The sequence below is a fragment of the Lycium barbarum genome, chromosome 5 (assembly GCF_019175385.1).
Source record: "Lycium barbarum isolate Lr01 chromosome 5, ASM1917538v2, whole genome shotgun sequence".
In the NCBI taxonomy this organism is placed as follows: Eukaryota; Viridiplantae; Streptophyta; class Magnoliopsida; order Solanales; family Solanaceae; genus Lycium; species Lycium barbarum.
The window spans coordinates 133,501,777-133,526,808 of NC_083341.1; the positions used below are offsets into that span (position 1 = coordinate 133,501,777).

A 25,032-nucleotide genomic window follows, 5' to 3' on the forward strand; every position below is an offset into this window, starting at 1 on the left:
GGAACTTAACGTTACATTTATTTTAGGGAAAAGGTGCAAATATACCCCCAACTTTGCAATTTAGAGCAGATATGCCCCTCGTTACAAAAGTGGTGCATATATACCCCTGCCGTTACAAAAATGGTGCAAATATACCCCTTCAGTTACAAAATGGTGCAAATATACCCTTTTCACTAACGAATTTTTTTTTTAAAATAATTTAATTTATTTTTTAATTAAAAAAAATCTACCTATATTTTCTTTAGTAGACATAATTTTCTAAAGCCACATGGTAATTTTTTTCCGGTGGGTCGGGTCTGGTAAGTTTAAAAAAAGGGAAAAGGGCCTGATTTACCCCTTTACTTTGAGAAAAGATTCATATTTACCCCCCCCCCCGTTATACTATCAGCCCATTTATACCCCTACCATTACAATAGTTGAAACATTTGCCCCTATTTTTAACCCCCCGTCCCTGATAGTATAACGGGGGGTAAATATGAACCTTTTCCCAAAGTAGAGGGGTAAATCAGGCCCTTTTCCCTTTGATTGCCAATTCTTCTGTTCTTAGATAACGTTGCAGGTTTCCTAACTAGTTCTGATTTGCTAAAAGAACAATATACACAATAATTTTATGCAAAAGTAAGACATTGCTTCATCCAAAAGAAGGTTTTACAATGGACATATTATAACAACAATTTATCCAAACGAGGGCATTACATTACATTCATCCAAACAAAGGCATTTAAAACAACTTCATGATAATATTTTTCAAGTTACACCAAAAACATAAATACTAGTCTCGTAAGGGCAATCACTGGTTTGTTTAATTAAATGGGTAGACTTATTTTTTTAAAGTCACGGAGATATTTTTTTAAACTTACCAGACCCGACACACCAGAAAAAAAAAATTACCATGTGGCTTTAGAAAATTATGTCTACTAAAGAAAATATAGGTAGACTTTTTTTTTAATTAAAAAATAAATTAAATGAATTTTTTTTAAATTCCGTTAGTGAAAAGGGTATATTTGCACCATTTTGTAACTGCAGGGGTATATTTGCACCATTTTTGTAACAGCAGGGTATATATGCACCACTTTTATAACGAGGGGCATATCTGCTCTAAATCGCAAAGTTGAGGGGTATATTTGCACCTTTGCCCTTTATTTTATAAACTGTTGGAGGTGAATGTTGAACCTGGCGGGTTTAAGTGTTATTATTGCATTTTTTAGGTTCTTCTGATGTTGTTCATGATGTCGGATGCCGGTCACGTCTAGTGTGGGTTTTGGGGCGTGACAAAAGAAATCCTTTGAACTCACCTTGGAATACTTGATGGACAAGGTAGACATTCCCAGGCACCACCAAACCCACATTGATAAGAAGACGCCATCATATGCTCTCTCTACGACTTCCCCTGGGCATTCATGGTACATGTCATAAACCACTAGTGTAGTAGATTATAGACTATGTGTTATTTATTTTTACACTCAGCGATTATTTGTGTTATTATGGGTCTGGACTTATGAAGCTTTCCCCGCACTTGGACTGCATTCTGGCAAATCAGATGAGGTTCCTCTACCTATTTCTAGGATTCTTAGGTGGCACACCACAAAAATGGAGCGATTTACTGAAAGTGATCCTTTTAGTATTGGAGGGGGAAATTCACAGGTATAAATTTGGAGTTTGTTATCAATGTTTTTGCAAAAATATAAACTAGATGTTAATGTTTTGTGTATTTGTAGGTTGTGCACCCTTACATCATCCCCACAATGCGTGAGATGGAGCAAGACTATATGAAAGACTTCTTGGCATTTGATGATGAGGTTGATGATCCCATCATAGATATATTGAAGATTGAATTAGAAGGCGTGACTGCATTGGTTACATCAAAGAATGGCTCAAAGGCTCCCAGTAGGTTGAGAGAGAAGCCCAAAGAGAATTCTGATGAGGGTACTCATCATGCCTCGAAGCGTCGTAGTAGGTTTGAAAAGGAGTCCAAGGATCCCTCATATGATATGGAATTTATTCAATCAAAAGATTTTGGTGGTAATGTTGGCATTGAGAATTCTAGGGTTCGTGCCGCACCAAGTGGGGGACCATCAATGGCGATAGAGTATGTGGAATTGCAGCAACGTTTGGTGAAAATGCAGGAGTCTCTGAATGTTGTTCTCGCTTATGTAGAGGCAGAAAAATTTAGAGAGAGCGAGAAGGCGAAGAAGAATAATCAGGAGACTGTCAAAGAGAAAGGTAAACTTTTTGAATTTTTTGTTGTTGTAATTGTGTTGTATGGGATTTGCATTCTTTTTAATTATGTCCAAAAAATACAACACAAGCACCTGTGGACCCATCTGTTATCAACAAGGTGAATGTAGGTGTTGAGCTCCCTAGACCAGCTGCTCAAGCTGAGAAGGCAGCAGATATCTCTGTGCCAGCTTCCCAGGTTAATGAGAAGACTGCTAGTGCTGATCTTGAGAAGGTTGAGGTCCTTAGACCAGCTTCTGAAGTCGAGAAAGTTGAGAAGGCTGAGGTCGAGAAGATTGAGCTCCCTATGTCAGCTGCTCAAGCTGAGAAGGCAGCAGATGTCCCTGCTAAGGTTGATGAGAAGAATGATAGTGAGGCGAGTCAAGCTGATGTAGAATGTGACCTTGAAAAAGTTATGTCGGGCGTCCTCGCCCAGATTAATGGTTCTTCAGACAACTAATTTGGTTATTTGGGTTGTATGTAAGAAACAATTAAGTTTTTGCTCAATGTGTGTAGTGGAGGATGATGATTGTTTTAAGTACTAATGTCTGACAGTTTAACAAATAATTATTTTGACTGTTTTGGATTATTATATGTGAAGGTTAGATCATTGAAACCTTTGTATATAATTGTGTTATTGCCTTTTGAATTTGGATGTGCATAATATTTTGGATGTTTTCAAGTATGATTGTTTTAACAAATAATTAATTTGACTGTTGTGTTTCTAAGTGTGTTGTTTCATTGTGAACTTGGATGTCTTCAAATATGATTATCTACTACGAAGATTATTGATCATCAACTGTGAGTTTATGTATACTATTATCGACTATGAATAAAGTTTATGCACAAACTCAATAGAGATGTTATAACGCTTGAGGACAAACACATATATTTTTCATATAAATAAAACCCACTTCATATTGTCCAAAATTCTTCATACGCCAAAATGAAAAATGCCCAGTCCCACTACAGCCCTATTACATATTGCCATATAGCAAACACTACTAATAAAACATACAAAAGCATCGTGAGTCTATTAATTTTCTCTTCAGCCGCCACCAACCTCTATTTTACTTTATCCCTCTCAATTTTAGCTTCTCCCAACATAACTTTCAAGCGATTCTTCTTTTCTTCAGATTCTCTAAACAAAGACTGAAGTAATTTCTCATTCTCTAAAGATTCTCTGAGCCTATTTTGCAGTTCAAATTTGGTTAAGCCTCTTGATGTTGGTGTCTCAGGTCCACCTGGGCTCCTGTTAGGTCCTGGACTCTGGCTAGGTCCTGGTCTCATTTGCGTTTTTTTTTTTTTTTTGTGTTTTGTTGGGTGGTGGATCAATAAACCTGAAATAGTCGCAGCCACCATAATCTTGAAACAAACACCAATCAACTAGAGTTTTTTGTCCTGAAACCATATAAAAAAACGCATACATTTTGAATTAGAAACTTACAGTTCCAACTGCATAACTAAAGAATCTGCGACCTGGATTCTTTGGGGTGCGTGATGTCTTCAAGATAGTGTATTCACCGCAGAAACAAATGTCGGAATCTTGTGGTTGAGATGTTTTGGATAGCTGAGACATTTTGGGTGGAGTTTGATCAAGAAAAGATACTATGGAGGTGTTTGATCAACAAAAGAGACAATAGAGGTGTTTGAATTTTGAGTCGGTTTTATATAGGGAAGGGTGATTATCATCATTGTAAATTTAAGAATATTTAATTTTATTACTGTTGTAATAAATACGTTTTCTAACCGTCGAAATAAAGTTAAGTGTCCTGGATCGATTAATAAACATAACTGTAGTAAACGACTATGATCTATAATTACGCATTGAGACGGTCTATAATGGACCTTAAAGGTTTATTATAAACAACGGGAATAAGGTTTTTATTGAAACGAGAAGCCTGCTAAATTTGCACAAGTCCAATAGACCAAAAAAAAAAAAGAATGTACCCCAAACCTTAAAAAAGTCAAAAATAAATAAATAAATAAATAAATAAATAAATATAAAAAAAGACTTGATACATTTTAAACATTATAATAACACTTTAATACATCATATGAGAGTCCCCACCAATTAGATACATGATCAAAATACCTTAAGCACAAGTAATGTTGTCCTTAGAATAAGGTTGTGCGTTGAGAACAATAACTTATTGTCAGACTAATTGGATAGTATTGATTTAAGGACCATTACTTGTCCTAAAACTATTTTGAACATGTGTCTAATGGATGGAGACTCTCATATGATGTATTAAAGTGTCATTATAATGTTTAAAATGTATCAAGTCTTTTTTTTTTTTTTTGGATTTTTTAGACTAATATTAGTGATTTAAGGACCATTACTTGTCCTAAAACTATTTTGAACATGTGTCTATTGGGTGGGGACTCTCATATAATGTATTAAAGTGTTATTATAATGTTTAAAATGTATCAAGTCTTTTTTTGTGTGGCTTTTTTAGACTAATATTAGTGATTTAAGGACCATTAGGCGTCCTAAAACTATTTTGAACATGTGTCTAATGGATGGGGACTCTCATATGATGTATTAAAGTGTTATTATAATGTTTAAAATGTATCAAGTCTTTTTATTTATTTTATTTTGCTTTTTTTAGGTTTGGGTTTTGGGGTTTAGGGTACATTTTTGTTTTTGGTCTGCTGGACTTGTGCAAATTTAGCAGGCTTCTCGTTTCAATAAAAACCCTTATTCCCGTGGTTTATAATAAACCTTTAAGGTCCATCATAGACCGTCTCAATGAGTAATTATATATCATATTCATTTACTACAGTTCTGCTTATTAATCGACCCAGCACACTTAGCTTTATTTCGACAGTTAGCAAACGTATGCAACAAACATAAAAGGACATAAATAAAAAAAAACACAAGAAATATGAACATCAACCATATATTTCATTTCATTGCAACCCCCAAACATAACAGCAATGTCACGCCTCGAACCTGGGCCTGGACGTAACACGGCACCCGGTGCCTGACTGCATGTGACCGAGCGAACCAACTGGCTGGTTGAATCAACATGTGATACCAAAACATAACTAATTTATAAAATAAAACTAACACATGCTGATTAACTAAACGTCTGACTGAAATATCATAATGCGGAAATACTTAGACAATCTGAACATATCTGAAAGTAGCCAACATGTCTAAACCAAAACAACTGAACGACTGAGTATAACTGTCTACAAGGCTAACATAACAAATATCTGACTGTCTGAACTGTGTCTATGAAGCCTCTAATGAATACAAAAAGGTAATTGTCTAGAAAGTTGTGAGAACTGCATGACTGATATCACCCCGAAGGAAACTGGGGCTCACCACAGTAGCTGATACGAACACTCCTAAGTAGCTGGATCGTCAACCTGTATGTCGTTACCTGCATCGCGAGATGCAGGCCCCCAAGCAATAAAAAGGGACATCAATACATTTGAATTGTACCGGTATGTAAAGCAACTAAAGCAATAAAATACTGGAACTGAAACAGAAACTGAACTAAACAGGAAAGCAAGAAGCTGAAGTACTCCTGTTCTGGATGAAGAATCACCTGTAAAACTGTAAATATAATGTGGCCTAGGGCCCAAATAATGTGCACAAAAACTGTGGCCTCAGGCCCAAGCAATACGTATGCATAAACTGTGGCCTAGGGCCCAAAAATACAGATACAGGTGTTCAACATTAACAATTTACAAGACTGAGACTGGCTATAGCTGATAGCATGATAATTGTTTCTGATTATGGGACTCATGCAAATAACGGGTTATACACTGACTGAGACTCATGTGATAACAATGCATAAGTCTATAAAGATTACGTGCTGAGTTCATGACGTTCAATGTGACAACCATGAACGAATTCTGTAACTGCAACCCTAGAAGATAACAGTTCTATATCATATCATGAAACTAGGGCTAAACTATATTCTGAGTCAAATTGCTGACAAGTATAAGGATGAGGCGTAGGGAGAATCATGAATATTCCCTAACGTAGATAGTTAGCCTCACATACCTTAATTCCAGCCTTGGAGCGTAATACAATGTTCGTCAACCCTTTCAACTTTGATCTATATCAATACAAGTCAAAGGGATTTTATATTAGCAATAATATTCATGCTTTGGTTATCTAAGCATTTTATCAAGCACTTAGTGGGCATAAAGCTCCACAATCTCCATTAATGGTGTTTCTTCACCCAATTCCCATTCTATTACTTCTAGGTGATTCTACAATCTCAATTAGATGTTATTAACATCATTCTCCATCACCCATATCATCATAACAATCTCAAGTCAACAATTCAAAACCCTACTATAGTTCGTGTAATTCTCTTTACTAAACCCATTTACTATTCTCCCGAGAACTCATCAATTCACTATTATGAATTATTAGAGTGTAGAAACATTACCTTTTTGACGTTCAATCCTCTTGATTCTAGTGTTTCCACGCCCAACAATAATGTTCCACTCACAACTCTATTGATTAGAAGGGTTTACTCAAGTTAGAAAGAGATTAGGGACTTGAATTCAACCTAGAATCATGATAAAACTTACCTTGTAGGGTTCTTGAGGCTTGGGACTTGTTCTCCCTGACTTTAGGGTAATTTTTCGCGACTAGGGGTGTTACGAAAATAAACCTCAAGGTTAAATATAACTTAAAACGCGAAATCCCAACTTTTAACCCGAAACCCGACCTGTTATGAGATGGGTCCGCGACGCACGTGCATCGCGCGACATTCTGCAGGTCGATACTCAGATTTGTGCGATCGGCCCGCGACGCGGGGCCATCGCACGCGCCCTGAAAAGCGACGTGTGTCGGTTCTATGCAATGTTCGGTAAAATGGTCATAACTTCTAGTACAGAGCTCTGTTTGGGCTTCACAATATACTGTTGGAAAGATATTTCAAAGAGCTACAACTTTCATGTTTTAAGTTTTCTCAAATTCCCAACGGATTTTCACGAAATTTGACCGTAAGGCAAACGTATCGAAAACTTAGCCGATTCTATAGAATTTTAAGTGCCTTACTATTAGCCATATTGAGACGATCATATCTCCTTGCTCCAATATCTCATTGGCCTGGTCCATATATCGTTAGAAAGGTATTTCTACATACTACAACTTTCATTAAGGGTACCTTCCCAAATTCCCAACTAATCAAGGATTTATGGCTGCCCGAAGTAGGCCTATCAACCATTTTCGCAAAACGTTCAAACTTTCAGTTTTTCCACTAAAGATCTATTGACATGAGTGTAACCTTAGTTCTAAGATACGGGGTGTAACAAGCAAAAACATCTAAAAGCTTTCATACATGAAAGCCCAAAAGCTGCTTCCATCTACAACTTTCACCAATGAAAGCTTTGCAAAAAACTTACAACAAAATGAAAATATACATAAAAACTAAAACTACATAACTAAACTAGTCTAGGGGGTTTCGGGGGGGGGGGGGGGTTGCAAGGGGGGTTATGAGAGCATATGGGTCGATATTCTTCTGCTGCAAGAGGACACACAGAAATCGCTCAATCTTGCGAAGAGACCTTGTCAATCTCTCCATGTCCTCTCCTAGCCCCCTAAAGAGCCGTTCGAAGTCATTTCGTATTAGAAGAACGTCTGGTGATGGAGTTTGTAGCCTTGGGTTCCTAGGAAGGCGGAGTCTTCTGGGCATTTTGGAGATGATCTGAAATTTCTATGGGCTTGAGTTTATTTGAAATGGAGGAAATAAGGAATGGGGAAGATATAAAGATTGTTTGCCTCAGTTAAGTGAACCGTCACCCAATGGCTAAGAGACACGTGGCTATGGGCATAGAGGTGTCGTTTAAATTTGTATTTTATCAGTGTGATTAGACATGAAACGCTAGTACTCTTAAAATGTAATCATTACGCTACTCACTTCCGCATGATAAGGGTTTTAATTGGGGAGTATAGATCTTCCAAAGGAATATTAATTTCCTAACTATGAACCATCATACACCAAAGGACTAGTTTATTATAAACACACATAGAGTCTATGATAGACTAAAACAAAGTTGATTAATATTGAACTAATACAATAAAAATACATTCAAATTAAAAAAAAATCAAGTGGGATGCTCTCTCAGATACCGACAAGTTGTTTTCTTGTGACCAGCCCCCTTGCAAATCGAGTACTTGTTTATCGTCCCTTTGCTACTTCCCCTGGACTTCAAAGATTCCGCGACTCCAGGAATACACTTCACTCTCTTCCTTCCAAGTCTGGGTTCGTAGGGGGTGGAGTAATATACATGTTTGCGTACGTCTCTGGGACTTCCCATTTTGACTCTGCAGGGACTACATTAATAGTTTCACCAAATGCAAGAATGTAAGACTGAACTTTATACATGGGCGAGGAATACTCGTAGATGCTTGAATCATAATCAGGTTCGTACTTCAATCTTAAGGCTGCCATCGCGTGAGCGCACAGTAATTTCACCAAGTCATGCTCTCTACAAGTACATGTTTTGTTCAGTAGATTGACTTTGGCAATTAGGCCACTGCCGACTACGGTGAACTCGTCGGCATCCCCGTTTATATTATTGACAAACAAGGAGTCACCCTCATTCATCTTTTCCTTTAGCGTCTTTTCAGCCGAAGGCACAAATAAATTGATTGAACTGCTGATATTTGCACGTCTATACCTGAAAATTTCAGAAAACCTCCTAGAAATGGAAGTGAAAAAGGCAGTCACAGGGTACTCTCTTTCATCCCTCAACATTGAGTTTAGTGACTCTGCAATGTTTGTGGTCAGCACATCGTACCTATTTGCTGTAAAATATGCCCTGCTCCACTTGTCAAATCCAATATCAAACTCGAGGCAATTAGAAACTTCGGGGCATTTATTCCTTAATTGTTGAAAATGTTCATTGAACTCCTGGTAACTATATGCCTTTGCTGCATCATAGTACACATAAAGAGAATCTCCACATTGGAAATTTTTTCGAAGGTTATCACCAAGATGCTTCATGCATAGTCCATGATGAGCATGCTCAAAAATTCTGGAAACACCGTTGACTATGCTCTTGTGCCTATCAGAGATGATGCACAAGTTTGGTTCATCGTCGATTATTTACCTCAGCTGTTCGAAGAAGTAGGTCCAGGATTCATCACACTCTTTGTCCGCCACGCAAAAAGCAATTGGGTAGATATGGTTCTCAGTATCCTGTGCAACAACGGACAACAACACACCCTCATACTTGCCATATTAATGTGTGTCGTCAATGGCAATAACCTTCCGCATGTGTTTATATCCTCGAATTCAAGCTCCGTAAGCTACGAAGTAATATTTGAACTTGTCCGCATCATCAAGACTAATGCAAATTCTGGAGCCTGGATTTAGATTCTCAACCATGTACGAATAAGCCGGTAAGCAAGCATACTCGTGCTCCAGTGTCCCCCTAACCATGTTCTTAGCCGTTACACCTGCCTTTCAACACTGCCAATAGCTTGGTTTACAATGGAACTCCCTGAAAACCGTCCTTTGAATTTCCTTTGTCGTTGGCCCTTTGTTGTCAACATAGTCATTCATCAAGACTGACGCAAGGACAACTGCCGAGGCATGCTTATAAGTGCTAGTAACGTGTTCAACCCCGCAAGTGTGATCACCAACGTACTTGTAAATGCGAAACCTATCCGAGTTGCCGTACTTATTGGCCCACAACATCCAACCACAATCAAGAGAGGTGCATTCCACCTTATAATATTTTTTATTACTCTTGTTTGGTTTAAAACAAAACGGGGTCTTTATTGCAGCTTTCTTCAATAAAACCTTTAAATACTCTTTGTTCTCAAATGTTTGCCCACATTAAAAACCGGTTCCATCACTGAAGTTGTGGTTGCTTTGTGAACCACTTGGTGGCTGCCCATCACCCCCATCATTTCCATCACACTTTTCGTCATCACTATCTGGATCATCCATATCCATAAAATGATAACCCATGCCCTCATATTGCATTGAAGCTTCATCGGCTGGAGGCTGTAGCAGTGGTGGGTCTGTGGTTGGGGGTAGTGCTGCTGATATAGAACCAACTTGAGACCTCTCAACAACATTTATTCTTAAAACAGGCCTAGAACTATCAACAGCAACATTAAGCATGTACAATACCACCTGTCTATCATTTGTTATGAAAGAAGGATGGGTTTTTCCCCTAGTGGGCAAAGCAATAATCATATAACTAATGCTTAAGTCGCTAGGCCCACAATTTAACTCCCTGCTTTCCATTACGCTCGTGACCAAGTCATTATACATACCATTGCGACTTACGGCAATCGGCACTGTCACCTTGCTCACAGAATTCCAATTCCAACATTTTGGGGTCCCCTCTCATTCACCCATGTAATCACCACCTACTATAATATATTCTGCAATCGACGCCATAATAAAATATATAATAGACTATGACTTTGGTCTATGCCTGGTCGATGACTCGTTGATAACTGTCGTCTATTACTGACCGGAGAGCTGTACCAGATGCAGGATGAAAAAGAGCAGGGATAAAGCTCTTACCAGTTGCGAACTGAGGTATTTGAATGGAGAAGTGACAGAATATCGAAACGAGGCTAGAATTTTCGCCGGAAAAGTGAGCTTTTACAACAATGAGGAAAGCTCCTTCTTAACGATTTCTACCAGATTTTACTTACAATGGCTGAACTATGGAAGCTTGCTGTCGTTGGGGACCGATTATCCGGTGATAAGCCGAAATTTTCGCCAGAAAAAGGCAGAAAACGGGAGCTTTTGGAGGGAAATATTTTGCTTTTATTTCTATTTCAGCTAATAAAAATGTTGGGGCGGAGGGGGCCAAAGTGTAGTTTTCAAAACTTTAGAGATAGAGTTTGACACAACAATTCTCTAACGTGCTGACGTCATAAATGGTGTCTAAAGCACCAATTTCTGAACACTTATGGCCTTTTGCCTAAATAAGTTTCCAAAATGGCTTTTTGGCCAAGTGCCCCAAGTTACTACAATATTAGGGGTCGTTTGGTATACGGTATTAGCTGGGATATCCTAGCACTAACTGTGGGATTAATTTTATACCATATTTGGTAGAAGGTATAAATTTATCTCAGGATAAATTTATATCTTGTACCAAACAAAGTATAAAGTGCATTCCAAACTTAAAGATGGGATATCCCATCTTATCCCATTAATCTTGGGATTATTTTATCCCATCTCCTAAATGGAATAAATTAGTCCCAAGAGATGGGATAAATTAGTCCCAGGATTATAACCCTGGGATAATTTTGTATTTAATTCTTTAAATTGTAGTGTTTCTCTTACCACCGATTTGGATCTTAATCTTAACAAGTTAGATTTTTTTGCTATTACATGTCATTGGGTTGATGATAATTGGGTGATGCAAAAAAGAATTATAGCTTTTTTATATGATGAAGGGAAAGGTCGTCATGATGGAAAATTTTTAGTGGATTCAATGTCTACTATTATGAAATTTTTTAACATTTATAGAAAAACACTTTGTATTGCTTTAGATAATGCTTCTAATAATACAAAGGCGGTTGGTCTTTTAAAAAGGGAATTAAACCCTCCGCTAAAAAATATTTTTCATGTGAGATGTAGTTGTTACATTTTAAACTTGATTGTTAGAGATGGACTTAACTATTTTGAAGATTCTATTCAAAAAGTTAGAAATGCGGTTGCTTTTATTTTTTGTAATGCTAATAGGCATAAAATGAGAGATTTTAAGAATTCTTGTGTGCAAAATGGCCTTAGACCTAGGAAAATTCAAGTAGAAGTTGGCACTAGGTGGAACTACACTTACATTATGTTACAACAAGCATATGATTATAGGATTCTCATACAACAAGTTCACAACCATTTTAATACAAATAGTGATGATTGGTTAAATATTATCGATTGGGAAGATGTTAAGGAATGTATTGACCTGTTACAAAAATTTTATAATGCAACTCTTGCTTTTTCTAGACAATTCTATCCCACGGTAACCAGAATTTTAGCCTACTTAGCGGAAATAGCTAGAGTTTTACATGAGTATAAAGACAAATCCGGTTATCAAGCGGCTATTTTTAATATGACAAAAAAAAATTTAAGTATTTTTTTTCCATCCCAACTTTATTTATATTGGGTTCTCTTTTAAATCATTGTTTTAAAATGTCTTATACTAGAGCATTGGTTGGTCAAATTTATAACTATTTAGAAATTGACGGGGAAGTTAAACCATATTTAGAACAAGCCGAGCTCGCGATTGATGATGAGTTTAAAAAAGTTTTTAGTCATTATTTTAATTTGGAAGAAAGTGCTACACCCGTTGCTCCACGCCCTAGTACTTCTCAAAGTAGCAAAAAGGGTTTGCCGGGTTTGTCGAATTTAAAAGTTTTACATTCACATCCAACTCCTTCTCATAATGCAAACTTTGATGAATATCGCCTTTATTTGATGCAGCCAAATGTGAATATCAACCAACTAGATGATTTGGACGTGTTAGCATGGTGGAAGAGATACAAGGCGAGTCATCCGATACTTTCAAGAATGGCTCGAGATATCCTTACGGTTCAAATATCAACCGTGGCTTCGGAGAGTGCATTTAGCCAAGGAAGATAGCAAATTGGAGACCATAGACACTCATTATCCGGATTTAGCTTGCAAGTACTAGTGTGCATTCGCGATTGAATTAGATCGGAGCGACGCAACCAAAACTTAGAAGCGGTGGAAGGCGAAGAGGAAGAGATTGAAGATTTGCTAGCAAGTGGAATAGACCAAATGGAAGGCTTTGAAGATATCTCCATGACCGAATATGATATAGCGGATATTAGCCAAATGATTGACACTTTTTTATTTTATTATTCTACTATTTCTTTGCAACTCATGTATTATTTGCAAGTTAAAAAAAAATACAACTTGCAAATAAATGTTATCCATGAATGAATAAAATATATGGCTCATTGATCTTTCTTCCATTTACTTGTGTTCATATTTTTACTTATATTAAGTTAGGAATATACCTAAAATATACTAAGAATATACTTATAATATACATCTACTTAAATTAAAAACTAGAAAGTTATATACTTGAAAAATAACTAAAATATACTAATAATATAATTATAATATAAATATACTTAAGTTATAAAATAAGAATTTATAAACTTAGAAAAAACTTAAGTTATAATACATTTAAACATATATAAGTATATATAGTATACATATAACTTAAACAAGTATACATATAACTTAAACATATAAATTTATTTTAAGTTATAATACATATAAGTTAAGTTTTTTCTAAGTTTGTAAATTTCTATTTTATAACTTAAGTATATTGATATTATAAGTATATTTTAGGTATATGTAGTATAACTTAAGCATGTAACTTAAGTTAGCATATATATTGTTAGTTAGCAAATATATAAACTTTACATATAAACTTATATAACATATATAAATATACCTACAATATACTAATAAATACTATAATATGTATATACTATACAAAAAATAAAACAAAAAAAAAAGGTTTTTTTTTAATGTTTGGACCGGCCGGTTCCGGTTTTCATGTTTGGAATTGGTTAATCGGAACCGGTGGCCGGTTTCGATTTTTAGACCGAAAATTGACCGGTTTAATAACCGGTTACCAGTCCGGTCCAAACCGGTTAACAGGCTTTTAGGTGGTTATGGGATGAGGGTGGGGGTGGGTGGTAGGGTAGGGTGAGGTGAGTGGTAGCGTGGGGGTAAGGTGGTGTGGATGGTGGAAGTAGGGGTGGGGTGGGGATGAGTGGTAGGGTGGAGGTGGGGTGGGATGGATGGTGGAGGGTGTGGCATTGGTGGGGTAGCGGTGAGTGGTAGGGTAGGGGTGGGGTGGATAGTGAAGGGTGGAGTAGGGGTGGGGTTGAGTGGTAGGGTGAGGGTAGGGCGAGGTGGATGGTGGAGGGTGGGATGTAATGGGAAAATAAAATACGCCGTGATTATAAAAATTGAGATTTTTCATGGTTACGTAACTATGGGATAAACCATGAATTTACAACATCATACTATATAATTTTAAGAACAATAAAAACAAAGATATAAAACATAGTTAATGAAACCCCATCCAAACCGGGGGGGGGGGGTAAGAGTACATAATTAAGCGTAAAACTAATACGGTTTCGGATACTTAGGACCTATAGTAGTAGTCCGTTTGTTGGAGCAAAAATCTGGGCGGAGATGAGCATTCGAACTGGAGAACTCGCCGGAGATGATATGTTCGGAGCGGCAACTATTGCCGCCGGTGAACTTTACAGTTTTCGCGACAACTATTTCCCTATAAGTCCAGAGGAAAGAGTTTCCAAATTGCAAAGCCAATCTGATCTGGCTCTTCAAATCCTCGATACAATCCCTATAGGTAACTAACTCGATGAACTTTTACGAAATGCGGTGTGTTTGGATTGTGATTTGTGGTGCAGAAAAGAGGAAATTGTTACTTCAACGTGCAATGTATTTAAGACGAAAAGTACTGGATGTAGTTCATGTATATGAGCATTGAGAGTGATATTGTATCTATTTAATTTGAAGTTAGCTAATATAATTATGCTACATTTTTCAGTATGACAATCGCTATAGGTAACTCTCTATATTATTGGAGCTAATTTCTGCTGAATTATTAGGAAATGCGTTGAAGGAAAATATTTTAATCAAAAACTCTATGAATCTCTGAATGCTCTGAACAATCTCCATATTATTTGCTAGTATATGAAAATAGCTAGAAGCAGTCTTATTTATAACAGTATGAAACCTACTTTGACTATAAACTCAAAAACTTATATTCCTATATAAATTTGACAATCCAAACCCTAACCAGTTTGGTTTTCTACAATTTTGAATTATTTTTTCCAACATGCATTGAGTTCGGATTGTAGTTTAGCATGCATTGACTATAATCGCTTCAACGTGCAACCTGTGAGTAACTTTACCAGTTTCAAAAAAAAAAAAAAAAACTAAGAGGAAACATACTGGATGTAGTTACTGTATATAAGCATTGAGAGTGATATTATATCTATTTAATTTGAAGTTTGTTAATTTTAATTATGCTAAATTTTTTGATAAGATGGGGGTAAGGTCTGCGTGCACTTTACCCTCCCCAGACCCCACATTGTGGGATTCCACTGGGTATGTTGTTGTTGTTGTTTTCGATAAGACATTGAGTTCCCAAAATTATTTCATAATAAGGTTCATATTTAATAAGCATGAATGTCCTAAAATTTGACTTTATTCAGGAAACACTGCTAAAAAGTTTTAAAATTAGTAATTTCTCTGCTGAATTTTTAGGAAATGCTGTGTGTTCGGATAGTGATTTATGGTAATTTTTTGCAGAAAAGAGGAAATTGCCACTTCAACGTGCAACATATGAGTATCTAAGAGGAAAAATACTGGATGTAGTTCCTGTATATAAGAAGGAAGCTGAGGATCATCTCTCCAAAGCTGTGAGTGAAAGATAAATACAGAACATTAATTTGATGCCATAATATGCTTTGCCAATTAGTCAGTATCATTCTTATTTGAAGTGTTTTTTATTTGATGCCCTAATATGATTTGCCATTTAGTTAGTATCATTCTTATTTGAAGTGTTGTTTATTTGATGACCTAATATGCTTTGCCATTCAGTCAGTATCATTCTTAGTTGAAGTGTTTTTTATTTGATGCCCTAATATGCTTTGCCATTTAGTCAGTATCATTCTTATTTGAAGTGTTGTTTATTTGATGACCTAATATGCTTTGCCATTTAGTCAGTATCATTCTTAGTTGAAGTGTTTTTTATTTGATGCCCTAATATGCTTTGCCATTTAGTCAGTATCATTCTTATTTGAAGTGTTGTTATTTGTTATTTGTTGCTTTTAGGTTAAGTTGAATCCATCTTTTGTGGATGCTTGGCTGTGCCTAGGTAACTGCATTTGGAAGAAAGGAGATTTAAATGCAGCTAAAAACTGCTTTACATTTGCCCTTAGCAAGGTGGTTCGTGTTGCTGTTTCTTTGCTTATGGGATTTCAATAGTGAAGTATTTTATTAAAGGTCTACACATGTAATGTTTCCGTTTGTTGATAGATATCTTCATTTTTGATGTTTTTCAGGGTCCAAATAAGAATATTCTATGTCAGCTATCAATGCTTGAAAGAAAACTGGCTCAAGGTGAATATTGTTGTATGCTATGAGGTTTCTTTTGTTTCTAACGAGCATCACAAGTACATATGTACTAGTTTCAACGAAAAAAAAGTACATATATACTAGTACTTTTTTTTTTGAGAAGGTACATATGTATACTAGTACTGAATTGATAAGGATATATGTACAATTCAGTACCTAATGAAGTTGGGGTACAACCACGAAGAATTTCAAACTGAATTATCTACAATGTTTTATTTAGCCTTAAATAAATGGTAGACTAGAATTCAGCCTTGGAGGGTTTACTTGATTGTCTGATGTTTTGGTTTGTTTGTTGAGTCCTGTATGATCCTGTTCCATCTAGGTACTTTATCAATAGGACTTCAACTTTATCTAAAAAGAAAGACTAGAATTTCCCCTTTTTAAAGATGGGGACATGACACCATGTAAGGAGCTTTAAATTCTAAATAGAAATTCAAGCCAATGTGGTCAAACTTGTGCGATTTGCCAGGAACCCAAAAATATCAGCAATGCGATGTCTAGAGAAATTGAGGCATCCATAATGATGATATCTTCCAAGCCCTAATTTTAAGGATGTGTTTGCACTTTATGGGGTTGTTTTGTGGAGGCCAATTTAACCTTATGAAATCAGTTCGTCCACGAAGTCAAATTGAATGTAGGTGTGGTAAAAATATCAAATTGTGGCTTGATAAGTCGCTGGATAATGGAACACCAAAACAGAAATATCCAGATTTATTCAATCTAGTGGTCTGCAAAGATATTACTCTGCAGAATGCTATAATGGAGCTGTTTGAGATGTAGAATCTAGAAGAAACTTTAATGATTCGGAGATTGTCAAAGTTAAATTACTACCGAGTCACTAGTAGAGCTGACACCGGATGAAAACCAAAAAGATTCAATATTGTGGGGAACAAAAGAGGACGTAATTATTCTGTATAGTTGTGCTATGATAGCCCTACTGAGGAATGAAGTCAGTGATAATGTTCAAGGACCATTGAAAATGCTAGGGATAGCAAAATACCCAATTAAAGTGGTTTTTCTTTTTGATGGTTAGATTTACTGAGGCATGTTTAACACATGACAACGTGCAAAGAAGATTATTCAATCTCTGTAGTGGGTGTTGCTTTTGTGAAGACTATCGAATCTGTGAGACATCCTACTACATAGAAGGTGTACTTGGCGAATACTTATCTAAAAAAAGTATACTTGGCAAATCTGGTGTACGTTCGGGAACCTTTATGGGATTCAGTGGGTGTGACTGGCAGTTGAATCAAACAATGACCAGTTGGCAGGGGACGAAACTAAGGAAAGATCAGAGTCAGATAAACAACAACAACATACTTAGTGAAATCCCAAAAAGTGGGTCTGGGGAGGGTAGAGTGTATGCAGACCTTACCCCTACCTTGGGAGGTAGAGAGGTTGTTTCCGGTAGACCCTCGGCACAAGGACAAGGAAACGAGAGTCAGATACGAAGAACAATTCCTTTATGTCAATCATGGACATTGTTTTTTAAAAAAAAAAAAAAAAAAAAAAACTTGTCAATCATGGACATTTTGACGACAAAGAAACCAGAGTTTTGCAGGGAAAACAGAATATATTGCTCTTGTCTTGCTGAAGAAGATCAATCTTGAAAGCCTTTTCACCTGCTTTGTAACATTAAAAAAGTGTGCTGCTGCAATGTGGCAATACCTTGAAAGCCGTTTAGCTTTCATCCTTTGAGTTTTTTTCCACCGATTCTTCCTTAGAAGGTCTCTTAAGTCTTAACTTCAGTTTGATCATAGAATTTCATATTCCATCAATAAAAGAACTTGAAATGTCATTTACATAAAGGTTAATGTAATTTCTGCCTGAGATTTCTATTCTACTTGTTGTTCTTTCGAGTTATGAGACAGAATGGACACCACTTCTACCCCTCCGTTCTACTCTCCAAACTGATCGACCACTATACTTCGGGATTTCTACCTTTTAGAGTATTAAATTTTTCTTGAAGTATTAAAGTAAATAATGTATGTTTAAGTATTCCTGTCTGTATTTTGCTTACGGTGAAAAGTTAACATCATTGTTGACATTTCTTTTCCTAAGAGGCTGACCCTACTTTGCTCATCTGATTTTATGTTTACTTTGTAGATGCTGAAAATCCAGAAGAAATTGTCGATGAAAGCATCAAACATGCCAGGGAAGCGATCACTTTGGATGTCAAGGATGGATATTCTTGGTGTAAGACTGCAGATTGAATCTAGTTTAAAGGAGACACTTCCTTAATTACTGGGCTGTAACATCACTTAGATATGTTGTTATTTACATTCTTTGTTTAGCCACTATCTGCTTCTTTATTCACCTTTTACCTAGTGCTTTTCAATGATATTAAGTCCATGTTAGCCTTGCTTTAAAACATGTTATAGTTTAGAAGTAAAATATAGTTTCTGTATACATTCAGTGATTAGGGCATAGCAACTAAATAGATTTAGTACTTATACATTTAGAGCGCATGCTACGCTTCACTTTTCACCTTAGGTTACTTCAGTATGATGCACTGCTAAAGTTCTGCTAGACTCGTACTCTTAACTGATTTCAAATGGATTTCTCCAGATTTATGAACCATGATCCATATTTAATGCATCCAAATTCAAGTTTCTTCAATGAGCTTATATCTTCCTTTTTTTAATTGACTAGTATGGCTTCCATCATTTTTGACAGATAACCTAGGAAATGGATTTCTCACTTCTTTTTTTGTGACTGGAGCATGGGACCACAGTAAGCTTCTACAGTCATTAAAAGCTTACCAGAATGCTGTAAGTATGCATTTGCCAATTGGACTTCTAAATAAAGCTTATGTTAAACATGTGTCTCTTAGAGTCTGCACCTGCCGTCTTATCTTCTTTCTCATGAACTTCAGATTTATCAGCAGTATGTTGAGCCTTCTAAGCCTGTAATGCTCTTTGTTCTTTACAAACTTGGAACCTCTTCTAATTCTGGGATCCTTTTCAGGAGAGAGATGAAAAAATGAAGTCAAATCCTGATCTGTACTACAATTGTGCCACTGTAAGGACTATTTCTCTATTCTGATTTATTCTATCATATAATAACTTAGTATGAGATTCTTTGAGAACATCTCAGAAACATTATAGCAAAAATGGCCTTTCTCGACTTATTTGCTATCCATTAGAAGTTAGGTTGTGGTGCCACTTATTACCTCGGTTTTATAATTATATTTTTGTTATATTGTTGCTATAACTGGTTAACCAACAACAATAACAGCTACTCCTCAGTTTCAAACAAGTTGGGTTCGGCTATATGAAGAAAGAAAAAAAATGAACAATAAGAAAATTAGATGGGGTAAGTGTCCCTTAATGAGAGTTTACAAGTTGGAAAACTAGATTATTTTGTAGGTTTGCTTTCTGTCTATCAGAAGTACCCCCTTCGTTCATTTTAATTGTGGCATCAATGTCTCTCTTTGCATTTGAGAAATATGAGTAGAATGCCAATTGAACTGATCCAGACAAAAAAGGAAAAAAGAAAAAGGAAAGGGTGTATATTGATCTCTCGAAATCCAAGGAATGAATTGTCGATTTGGGAGAAGTGTACCTGAAACGTTATAATAAAGGCAAAAGTTGGTTGATGCAGGGAACTTCATTAGCAAAGAGACCTGTCAATTCAGGGAACATGATGGAACTTCGGGATGAGGAAAACAGAATATGATTTAATCATGTCAGCATCTTAAGGAGAGAACATTTCTTCAAGGAACCCCCTTCAAATGATATTTCAATATATGCAGATTCATTGGGGTGTATAGTTGATGTAGTTTCAAGATATCCATCAAAAAGCATATATCTGTACTTCAAATGCTTACATTGGAACTAAAAAGAACGTTTTGTCAATCATTAGCTAGTCAACTTCATTTTCCTCACTAAATTGGTGGCTCTTCATGAGTGGGTTTCATAATTGATTTCTTTTCAATATATACAGATATTAACGCTTTCTTCATCTTTTTTTCTCTTCTCGTTAATGTTATGATTAGAAACGGATTTATTAAGATCTACGATCTATACAAAGTTTTTCCTGTGCCTATTATGATCCTACTTTTTTAGTGTCTTGAGCATTATATGCGTAGTTAAACAAGATTACGAGCCTATCTAAAGAAACTACTTTTTGTTCCTTTTTAAATCTAATGTCTGCATGCACATTGATGTCTAATTGTCTTCACTTTCATCACCAAGTCGTTTACAATAAATGCGTGGGTGAATCTGATTTGATTCTGAAAGGTGAACAAATATCTGGAGAATTATGAGAGGGCCCTTACTGGATTTGAAGCTGCTGCGTTAATGGATCCTGGTCTTAATGCTATGGAGGATGCACGAATGATGGTTCTGCTTCTTGAGAAATTAGACTATTTGCTTCGGGTGAGCTTATTTTTGTTGTGGCTAGATTACATAAGTAGTTGCGTTGATCCTTCATTTTATTTTGGCAAGCATTTAGGAAATCATGGCTGACAGCATTAGAGTCATAAGGAAATATCTGGAGATTTATGGGACGGCCCTTACTGTTCATCTGATTTTTGTCGTCTGACTTGTAAAGTGTGTGAGTTGGAACCATCCAAATAGTCCTTTCCAGAACAAAAAGAGGAATTTGATAAAATTTCAATGCATTTAAATACAGTCTGTCCCCGATATGGAACACAAGGGTGATATTTTTGCAGCTTATGACATCCAACTTGCCTATTTTAAAAGATGCCCCTTTTTCTGATGCAATAAAGTGTTAGATATGGCAATCTTTTAGATGCTTCTGACTATCACTCAATGTCTAATAAACATTATCTGGTTCGTGGTAGTGAGAATTTGTCATGTTAAATTTGTATGACAAGAAAGTTCCAAAATATTGCCCTTTTTCTCAAACATTATTGTGGATCCATTAAATGCTTGGGAGAACTGAGAAACTAGTTGATGCTAGCACACTATTTACACTTTATAGGTAGATGAGGTTATGCAGAAGCAAGAGTTGTTTTGAGTCCGCAGTGGGCATCTTAATCTGGTGTCAATGTTGGTCTCATTATGCTACAGAGGTCAAGTTAGAAACCTTAATATGGTTGCACCAAATTCAATGAAAAAATTCTCCAATTTGAATGTCTGAGCTAGATGATTAGGTGAAATCAGTTCAGGAAAAAGGGGAAACTTACTGACAAAATAATCAATTAGTTAGAGAAGGCATAAAGCTTGATGATATACCAGTGCCAGAGAAGGGATTTTAGCATTCAGGATACGACGAGTCTTTAAGACAAATCAATCAGGAATTGACCTTTTCTTACATTTGACCTGCTGATCAGTCTAGTTTATCCACTTAATGGGTCGAGTGAGTCTCCGAATTCATGTACTGGTTGTACTGGCAGGTATTCTTCCAAAATTAGTTTGTTTCTTCTTTATCTCTTCCATGTTTTCGAGCAATGTAGAAGAGTTAGGGTATTACTTACAAAAGGAAAAAAGAATTGTATAATTCTGAATTTGTTCGTGTCAATCACTTCTGTTGGGTGTATAGAACATCTGTTGTGCATGACATTTGAAGAATGTTGAATGATTTGGTCGTATCTCTCAGGGTCAGATTAAGGCTAAGCGGCTTTCTTCCCTATCATCATCTCTTGCGACAGTTGATTGTAAGGATTTATATTCATCTACTTGGTTAAGAAAAGAGTTCGATATTTGATCAACCTCATTATGGATGAAGGTCTTAACCAAGAAACTTCATGCAGTGAGCCATTCATACAAAAGAGCAACCATGGATCTCCTATCTGAAGGTCTTAATAAAGGAATTGCAATCGCAGGAAAGGTTTTGTTCTTTGCTAAGAACGAGAGTTTAGCTCCATTGTAAGTTACCTTGATTTCTACGGACCTAGAGCAGTTCATCGTTTTATCACTTTGCTCATTCTTTTATTCCCTTTGTAAATGAAATGGCAGTATAAACTGATTTTCAAACTTCAACTTGTGTTCTGCAGGTACTATGTGCTATCTGATTCCAATCACACATCTTATGTAATTACGGTGTATGGTATTCGGAATGATGCTGTAAGTCGTCCTTCTAGAGCTGTTTAATGTCCCTTAGCACTGTTCTTTGTTTATGTTACTCAATTCATGAGAAAAGGAGATCTAGTTACGAAATTGAAGAAGCTGATTAGGCAACCAACACTTTTTTGTGCTTAACAGCAGCAGTAGCAATATCCTTGATAATTATTAGGAAATTTTTTCTCATTTCATTTACCTTTTTGGAAGAAGAATTGGGTAGGTACCATACTCAAAAATACCATAGCCTCTCTTAACATAGAAGAAAATTATGTTACATCATCGGATTAACCATGAGCACAAATAGTCTCTGTCATTGACTGCCTCCAGTAGTAGTATCATTAATATTAGAGTACCGCCTTTTAAGCTTTTCATTTTCTGCATCACACATCCTCAAGAAGAAATATTTCTTTTACTAATAAGGCTTGTTCTTCGCATTCATGTGAAATAGTGTACATATCATTCACGATCTGATTTTGCCCCACATTTCAATCTGAACGCAGATTTGATACAGTGAATACATTAGCTAGTTCATTGGAAGTGTTTCTTACTTCGAGATTGTGAACACACCACCTCCTCTGTCCTACATTAACAAAGATCAAACAGATGAGACTAATCTGAATTGAACTTTATCTTGAGAGCTATAATGTATTAATTTTTGAGAGTGAGAGTTGGTGAATGTAGAACTAGCTATTACTATTCTGTTTTACCTGAACTTATCAAAGTAACTGGCCTTTGTTGGGTTGCTTTGATCCTTTTGGCCAAGCTCCAATTAAATTATCACCTCATTCAAGTGCAATTTACTCCTATTGATAGATTAAAGAAGGAGATCAAGTCACCTTATTGGAGCCTTTCTACCGTTTTGTTGATTTTACTTGGAAAGGAAAGGTAATCTTCTATTATTATGTTATTTATGTTTATGCCTAGTTGCGACTTACTCCATTTACTTTGGGATATTTCAAAAGTTCTTCTCTATCAATTCCCTGGGCTTTGTCCGTTAACAGCTTAATGTTTCAATCTGGCTCAATTCATAATCGCATCTGCAAGCCTCGTGAGTTTAGCGGACATTTCTCAATCTTCACCTGCCCATTGAAATGAGTGAAGAAAGTCCCTTTAAGAAAAGTATCTTTGCAAAAAAAAAAAAAAAAAGGAGTTCAGAGGTTTAAAGTAATTTGGCTAGGCTCAATCCTCTTATGAGCAGTCTCCTTATGTTATTTTTCTTAGAAAGGAAAAAGCTGAGAAAGCTAGCATCATGGATTGGGGTTTTATCAAGCACTTCTTGGACTGTAACGACAATGAACTAGTTTTTTGTGCATCGCGGAATGAAGATTGCCACTTTAGCATGTTAGTGTTATTGCATGAGATGGTTAAGGCTGGATTAATTTTATGTAGTCTGTCCTTACAATTTGTCTTTTGCATGTTCCAACTTCATCCTCATGAAGTTACTTGTTAATTTGACAGCATTACCAGTTCAAATCAGTACGAGTGGATTTTGTGGAACAAGTTCTTGTAAATGGAAAATGTTTGTCTCCCCATCACGCAGCTCGTACGTCAATCTATGCGCAACTCAAGGCATGAGGAATCTATAATCTTCTCTTGTAAATGTAAGCTACCAAGAAAAATTGACAATTTCTTCTTTGTGAATTGATTTTCTTGTAAATACTGATCTGTGCTAAAGAACTGATCAGAATCCTTGAGTGCTTGTTAAACTGCCTACCCGAGCATATGTACTGTTTTTTTTTTTTGGTCTGCCATATTCTGTCTTCGTTATCTCAAGACTTCCATACTTTCTTGGATGCTTGCCTAATGCCTCTATCTCATAGAGAAGACATTACTTTTTATTATCTCTCGTTTTTGAAATTGATGGTCGTAGAAGCTCTTCTGCTTCCTCATTTATCTGTATTGTCACTAATCATTGTGTTTCCTTCAGCAGGATTTTGGATGACATGTTTTTCACGGAGAAGGGACTTCGCGTATGTTATAACTTCACTTTCGAACACTAGTTTATCAGTTAAACTTTTGAAGAAGAGAAAGGCAAAACAAAAAAAAAAACTACTTTTGATATCTAACCAGGTGTGAGGTCTAGTGATCTAATTGCACATATTCCAAATGGAGGAAGTAACTAATGGCACTTGAAGAAAGAACACTACATTGGTATGTAGCAATCCGTATAGGCTATCAATTAGTTTTGGGAACTCATATGGCAAGTCAATTTTAACAAGGTGGAGAGTTGATTAGATTCATTTTCTTATCCCCTACATGTGTCTTGGTTGTATTGTATAACTAGTTAAAGAATGTACACTATATCTTGAACCTTTATTCGGGCAGCGATTGAGTTTAAAAAAAAGACTCGATCTTGATACATTTGTTCATTTCTTCTTGCTTGATATACAAGGGCTTCTATTCACCAGCACAGGAGGTACTGCGGAAGAAAACAACTCTTCTACAAAACCAATACATACGTGGTACAATAAAAATATAATTCATGAAGTAGCTTACTGCATTTCAAGTAACTGCTCAACTTGAATAAAGTATTCTTAAATTTATACAGCTAATCCGTTGGTAAAAGCATGCCATATTTCCATTTGTGGACCTGGAAATAGGGTCTACGCGTTATAAAATCA

General features: G+C 36.2%; 1 protein-coding gene across 3 annotated transcripts; it reads left to right on the top strand.

The window, feature by feature from the left end:
• The first annotated feature begins 14,313 nt into the window (after positions 1 to 14,313).
• LOC132641650 (uncharacterized) lies at positions 14,314 to 24,772 on the top strand. 3 transcript variants are annotated; one of them, XM_060358708.1, is made up of 14 exons: positions 14,314 to 14,586; positions 15,555 to 15,664; positions 16,080 to 16,193; positions 16,310 to 16,367; positions 18,489 to 18,578; positions 19,059 to 19,153; positions 19,350 to 19,403; positions 20,624 to 20,761; positions 21,948 to 22,005; positions 22,102 to 22,216; positions 22,345 to 22,414; positions 23,225 to 23,296; positions 23,870 to 24,012; positions 24,339 to 24,772. In XM_060358708.1, the coding sequence occupies exons 1-13, from the start codon at positions 14,409 to 14,411 to the stop codon at positions 23,984 to 23,986; spliced, it is 1,269 nt and encodes a 422-aa protein (XP_060214691.1). In that variant the 5' UTR covers positions 14,314 to 14,408; the 3' UTR covers positions 23,987 to 24,012; positions 24,339 to 24,772. The 3 variants fall into 3 exon arrangements, with proteins under 3 accessions (XP_060214691.1, XP_060214690.1, XP_060214692.1); XM_060358707.1 differs by having other exon boundaries at positions 14,315 to 14,586; positions 24,342 to 24,772; XM_060358709.1 differs by having other exon boundaries at positions 14,315 to 14,586; positions 16,080 to 16,190; positions 24,342 to 24,772.
• Positions 24,773 to 25,032: the final 260 nt, after the last annotated feature.

Bases quoted from the DNA above. Each gene is read 5' to 3' on its own strand.
- LOC132641650 (XM_060358708.1), top strand. From the start codon at position 14,409: ATGAGCATTCGAACTGGAGAACTCGCCGGAGATGATATGTTCGGAGCG. The intron at 18,579-19,058 runs GTAAGACTGCAG...CATTTTTGACAG, and splicing joins CAAGGATGGATATTCTTGGT to ATAACCTAGGAAATGGATTT. The intron at 20,762-21,947 runs GTGAGCTTATTT...CGTATCTCTCAG, and splicing joins AATTAGACTATTTGCTTCGG to GGTCAGATTAAGGCTAAGCG.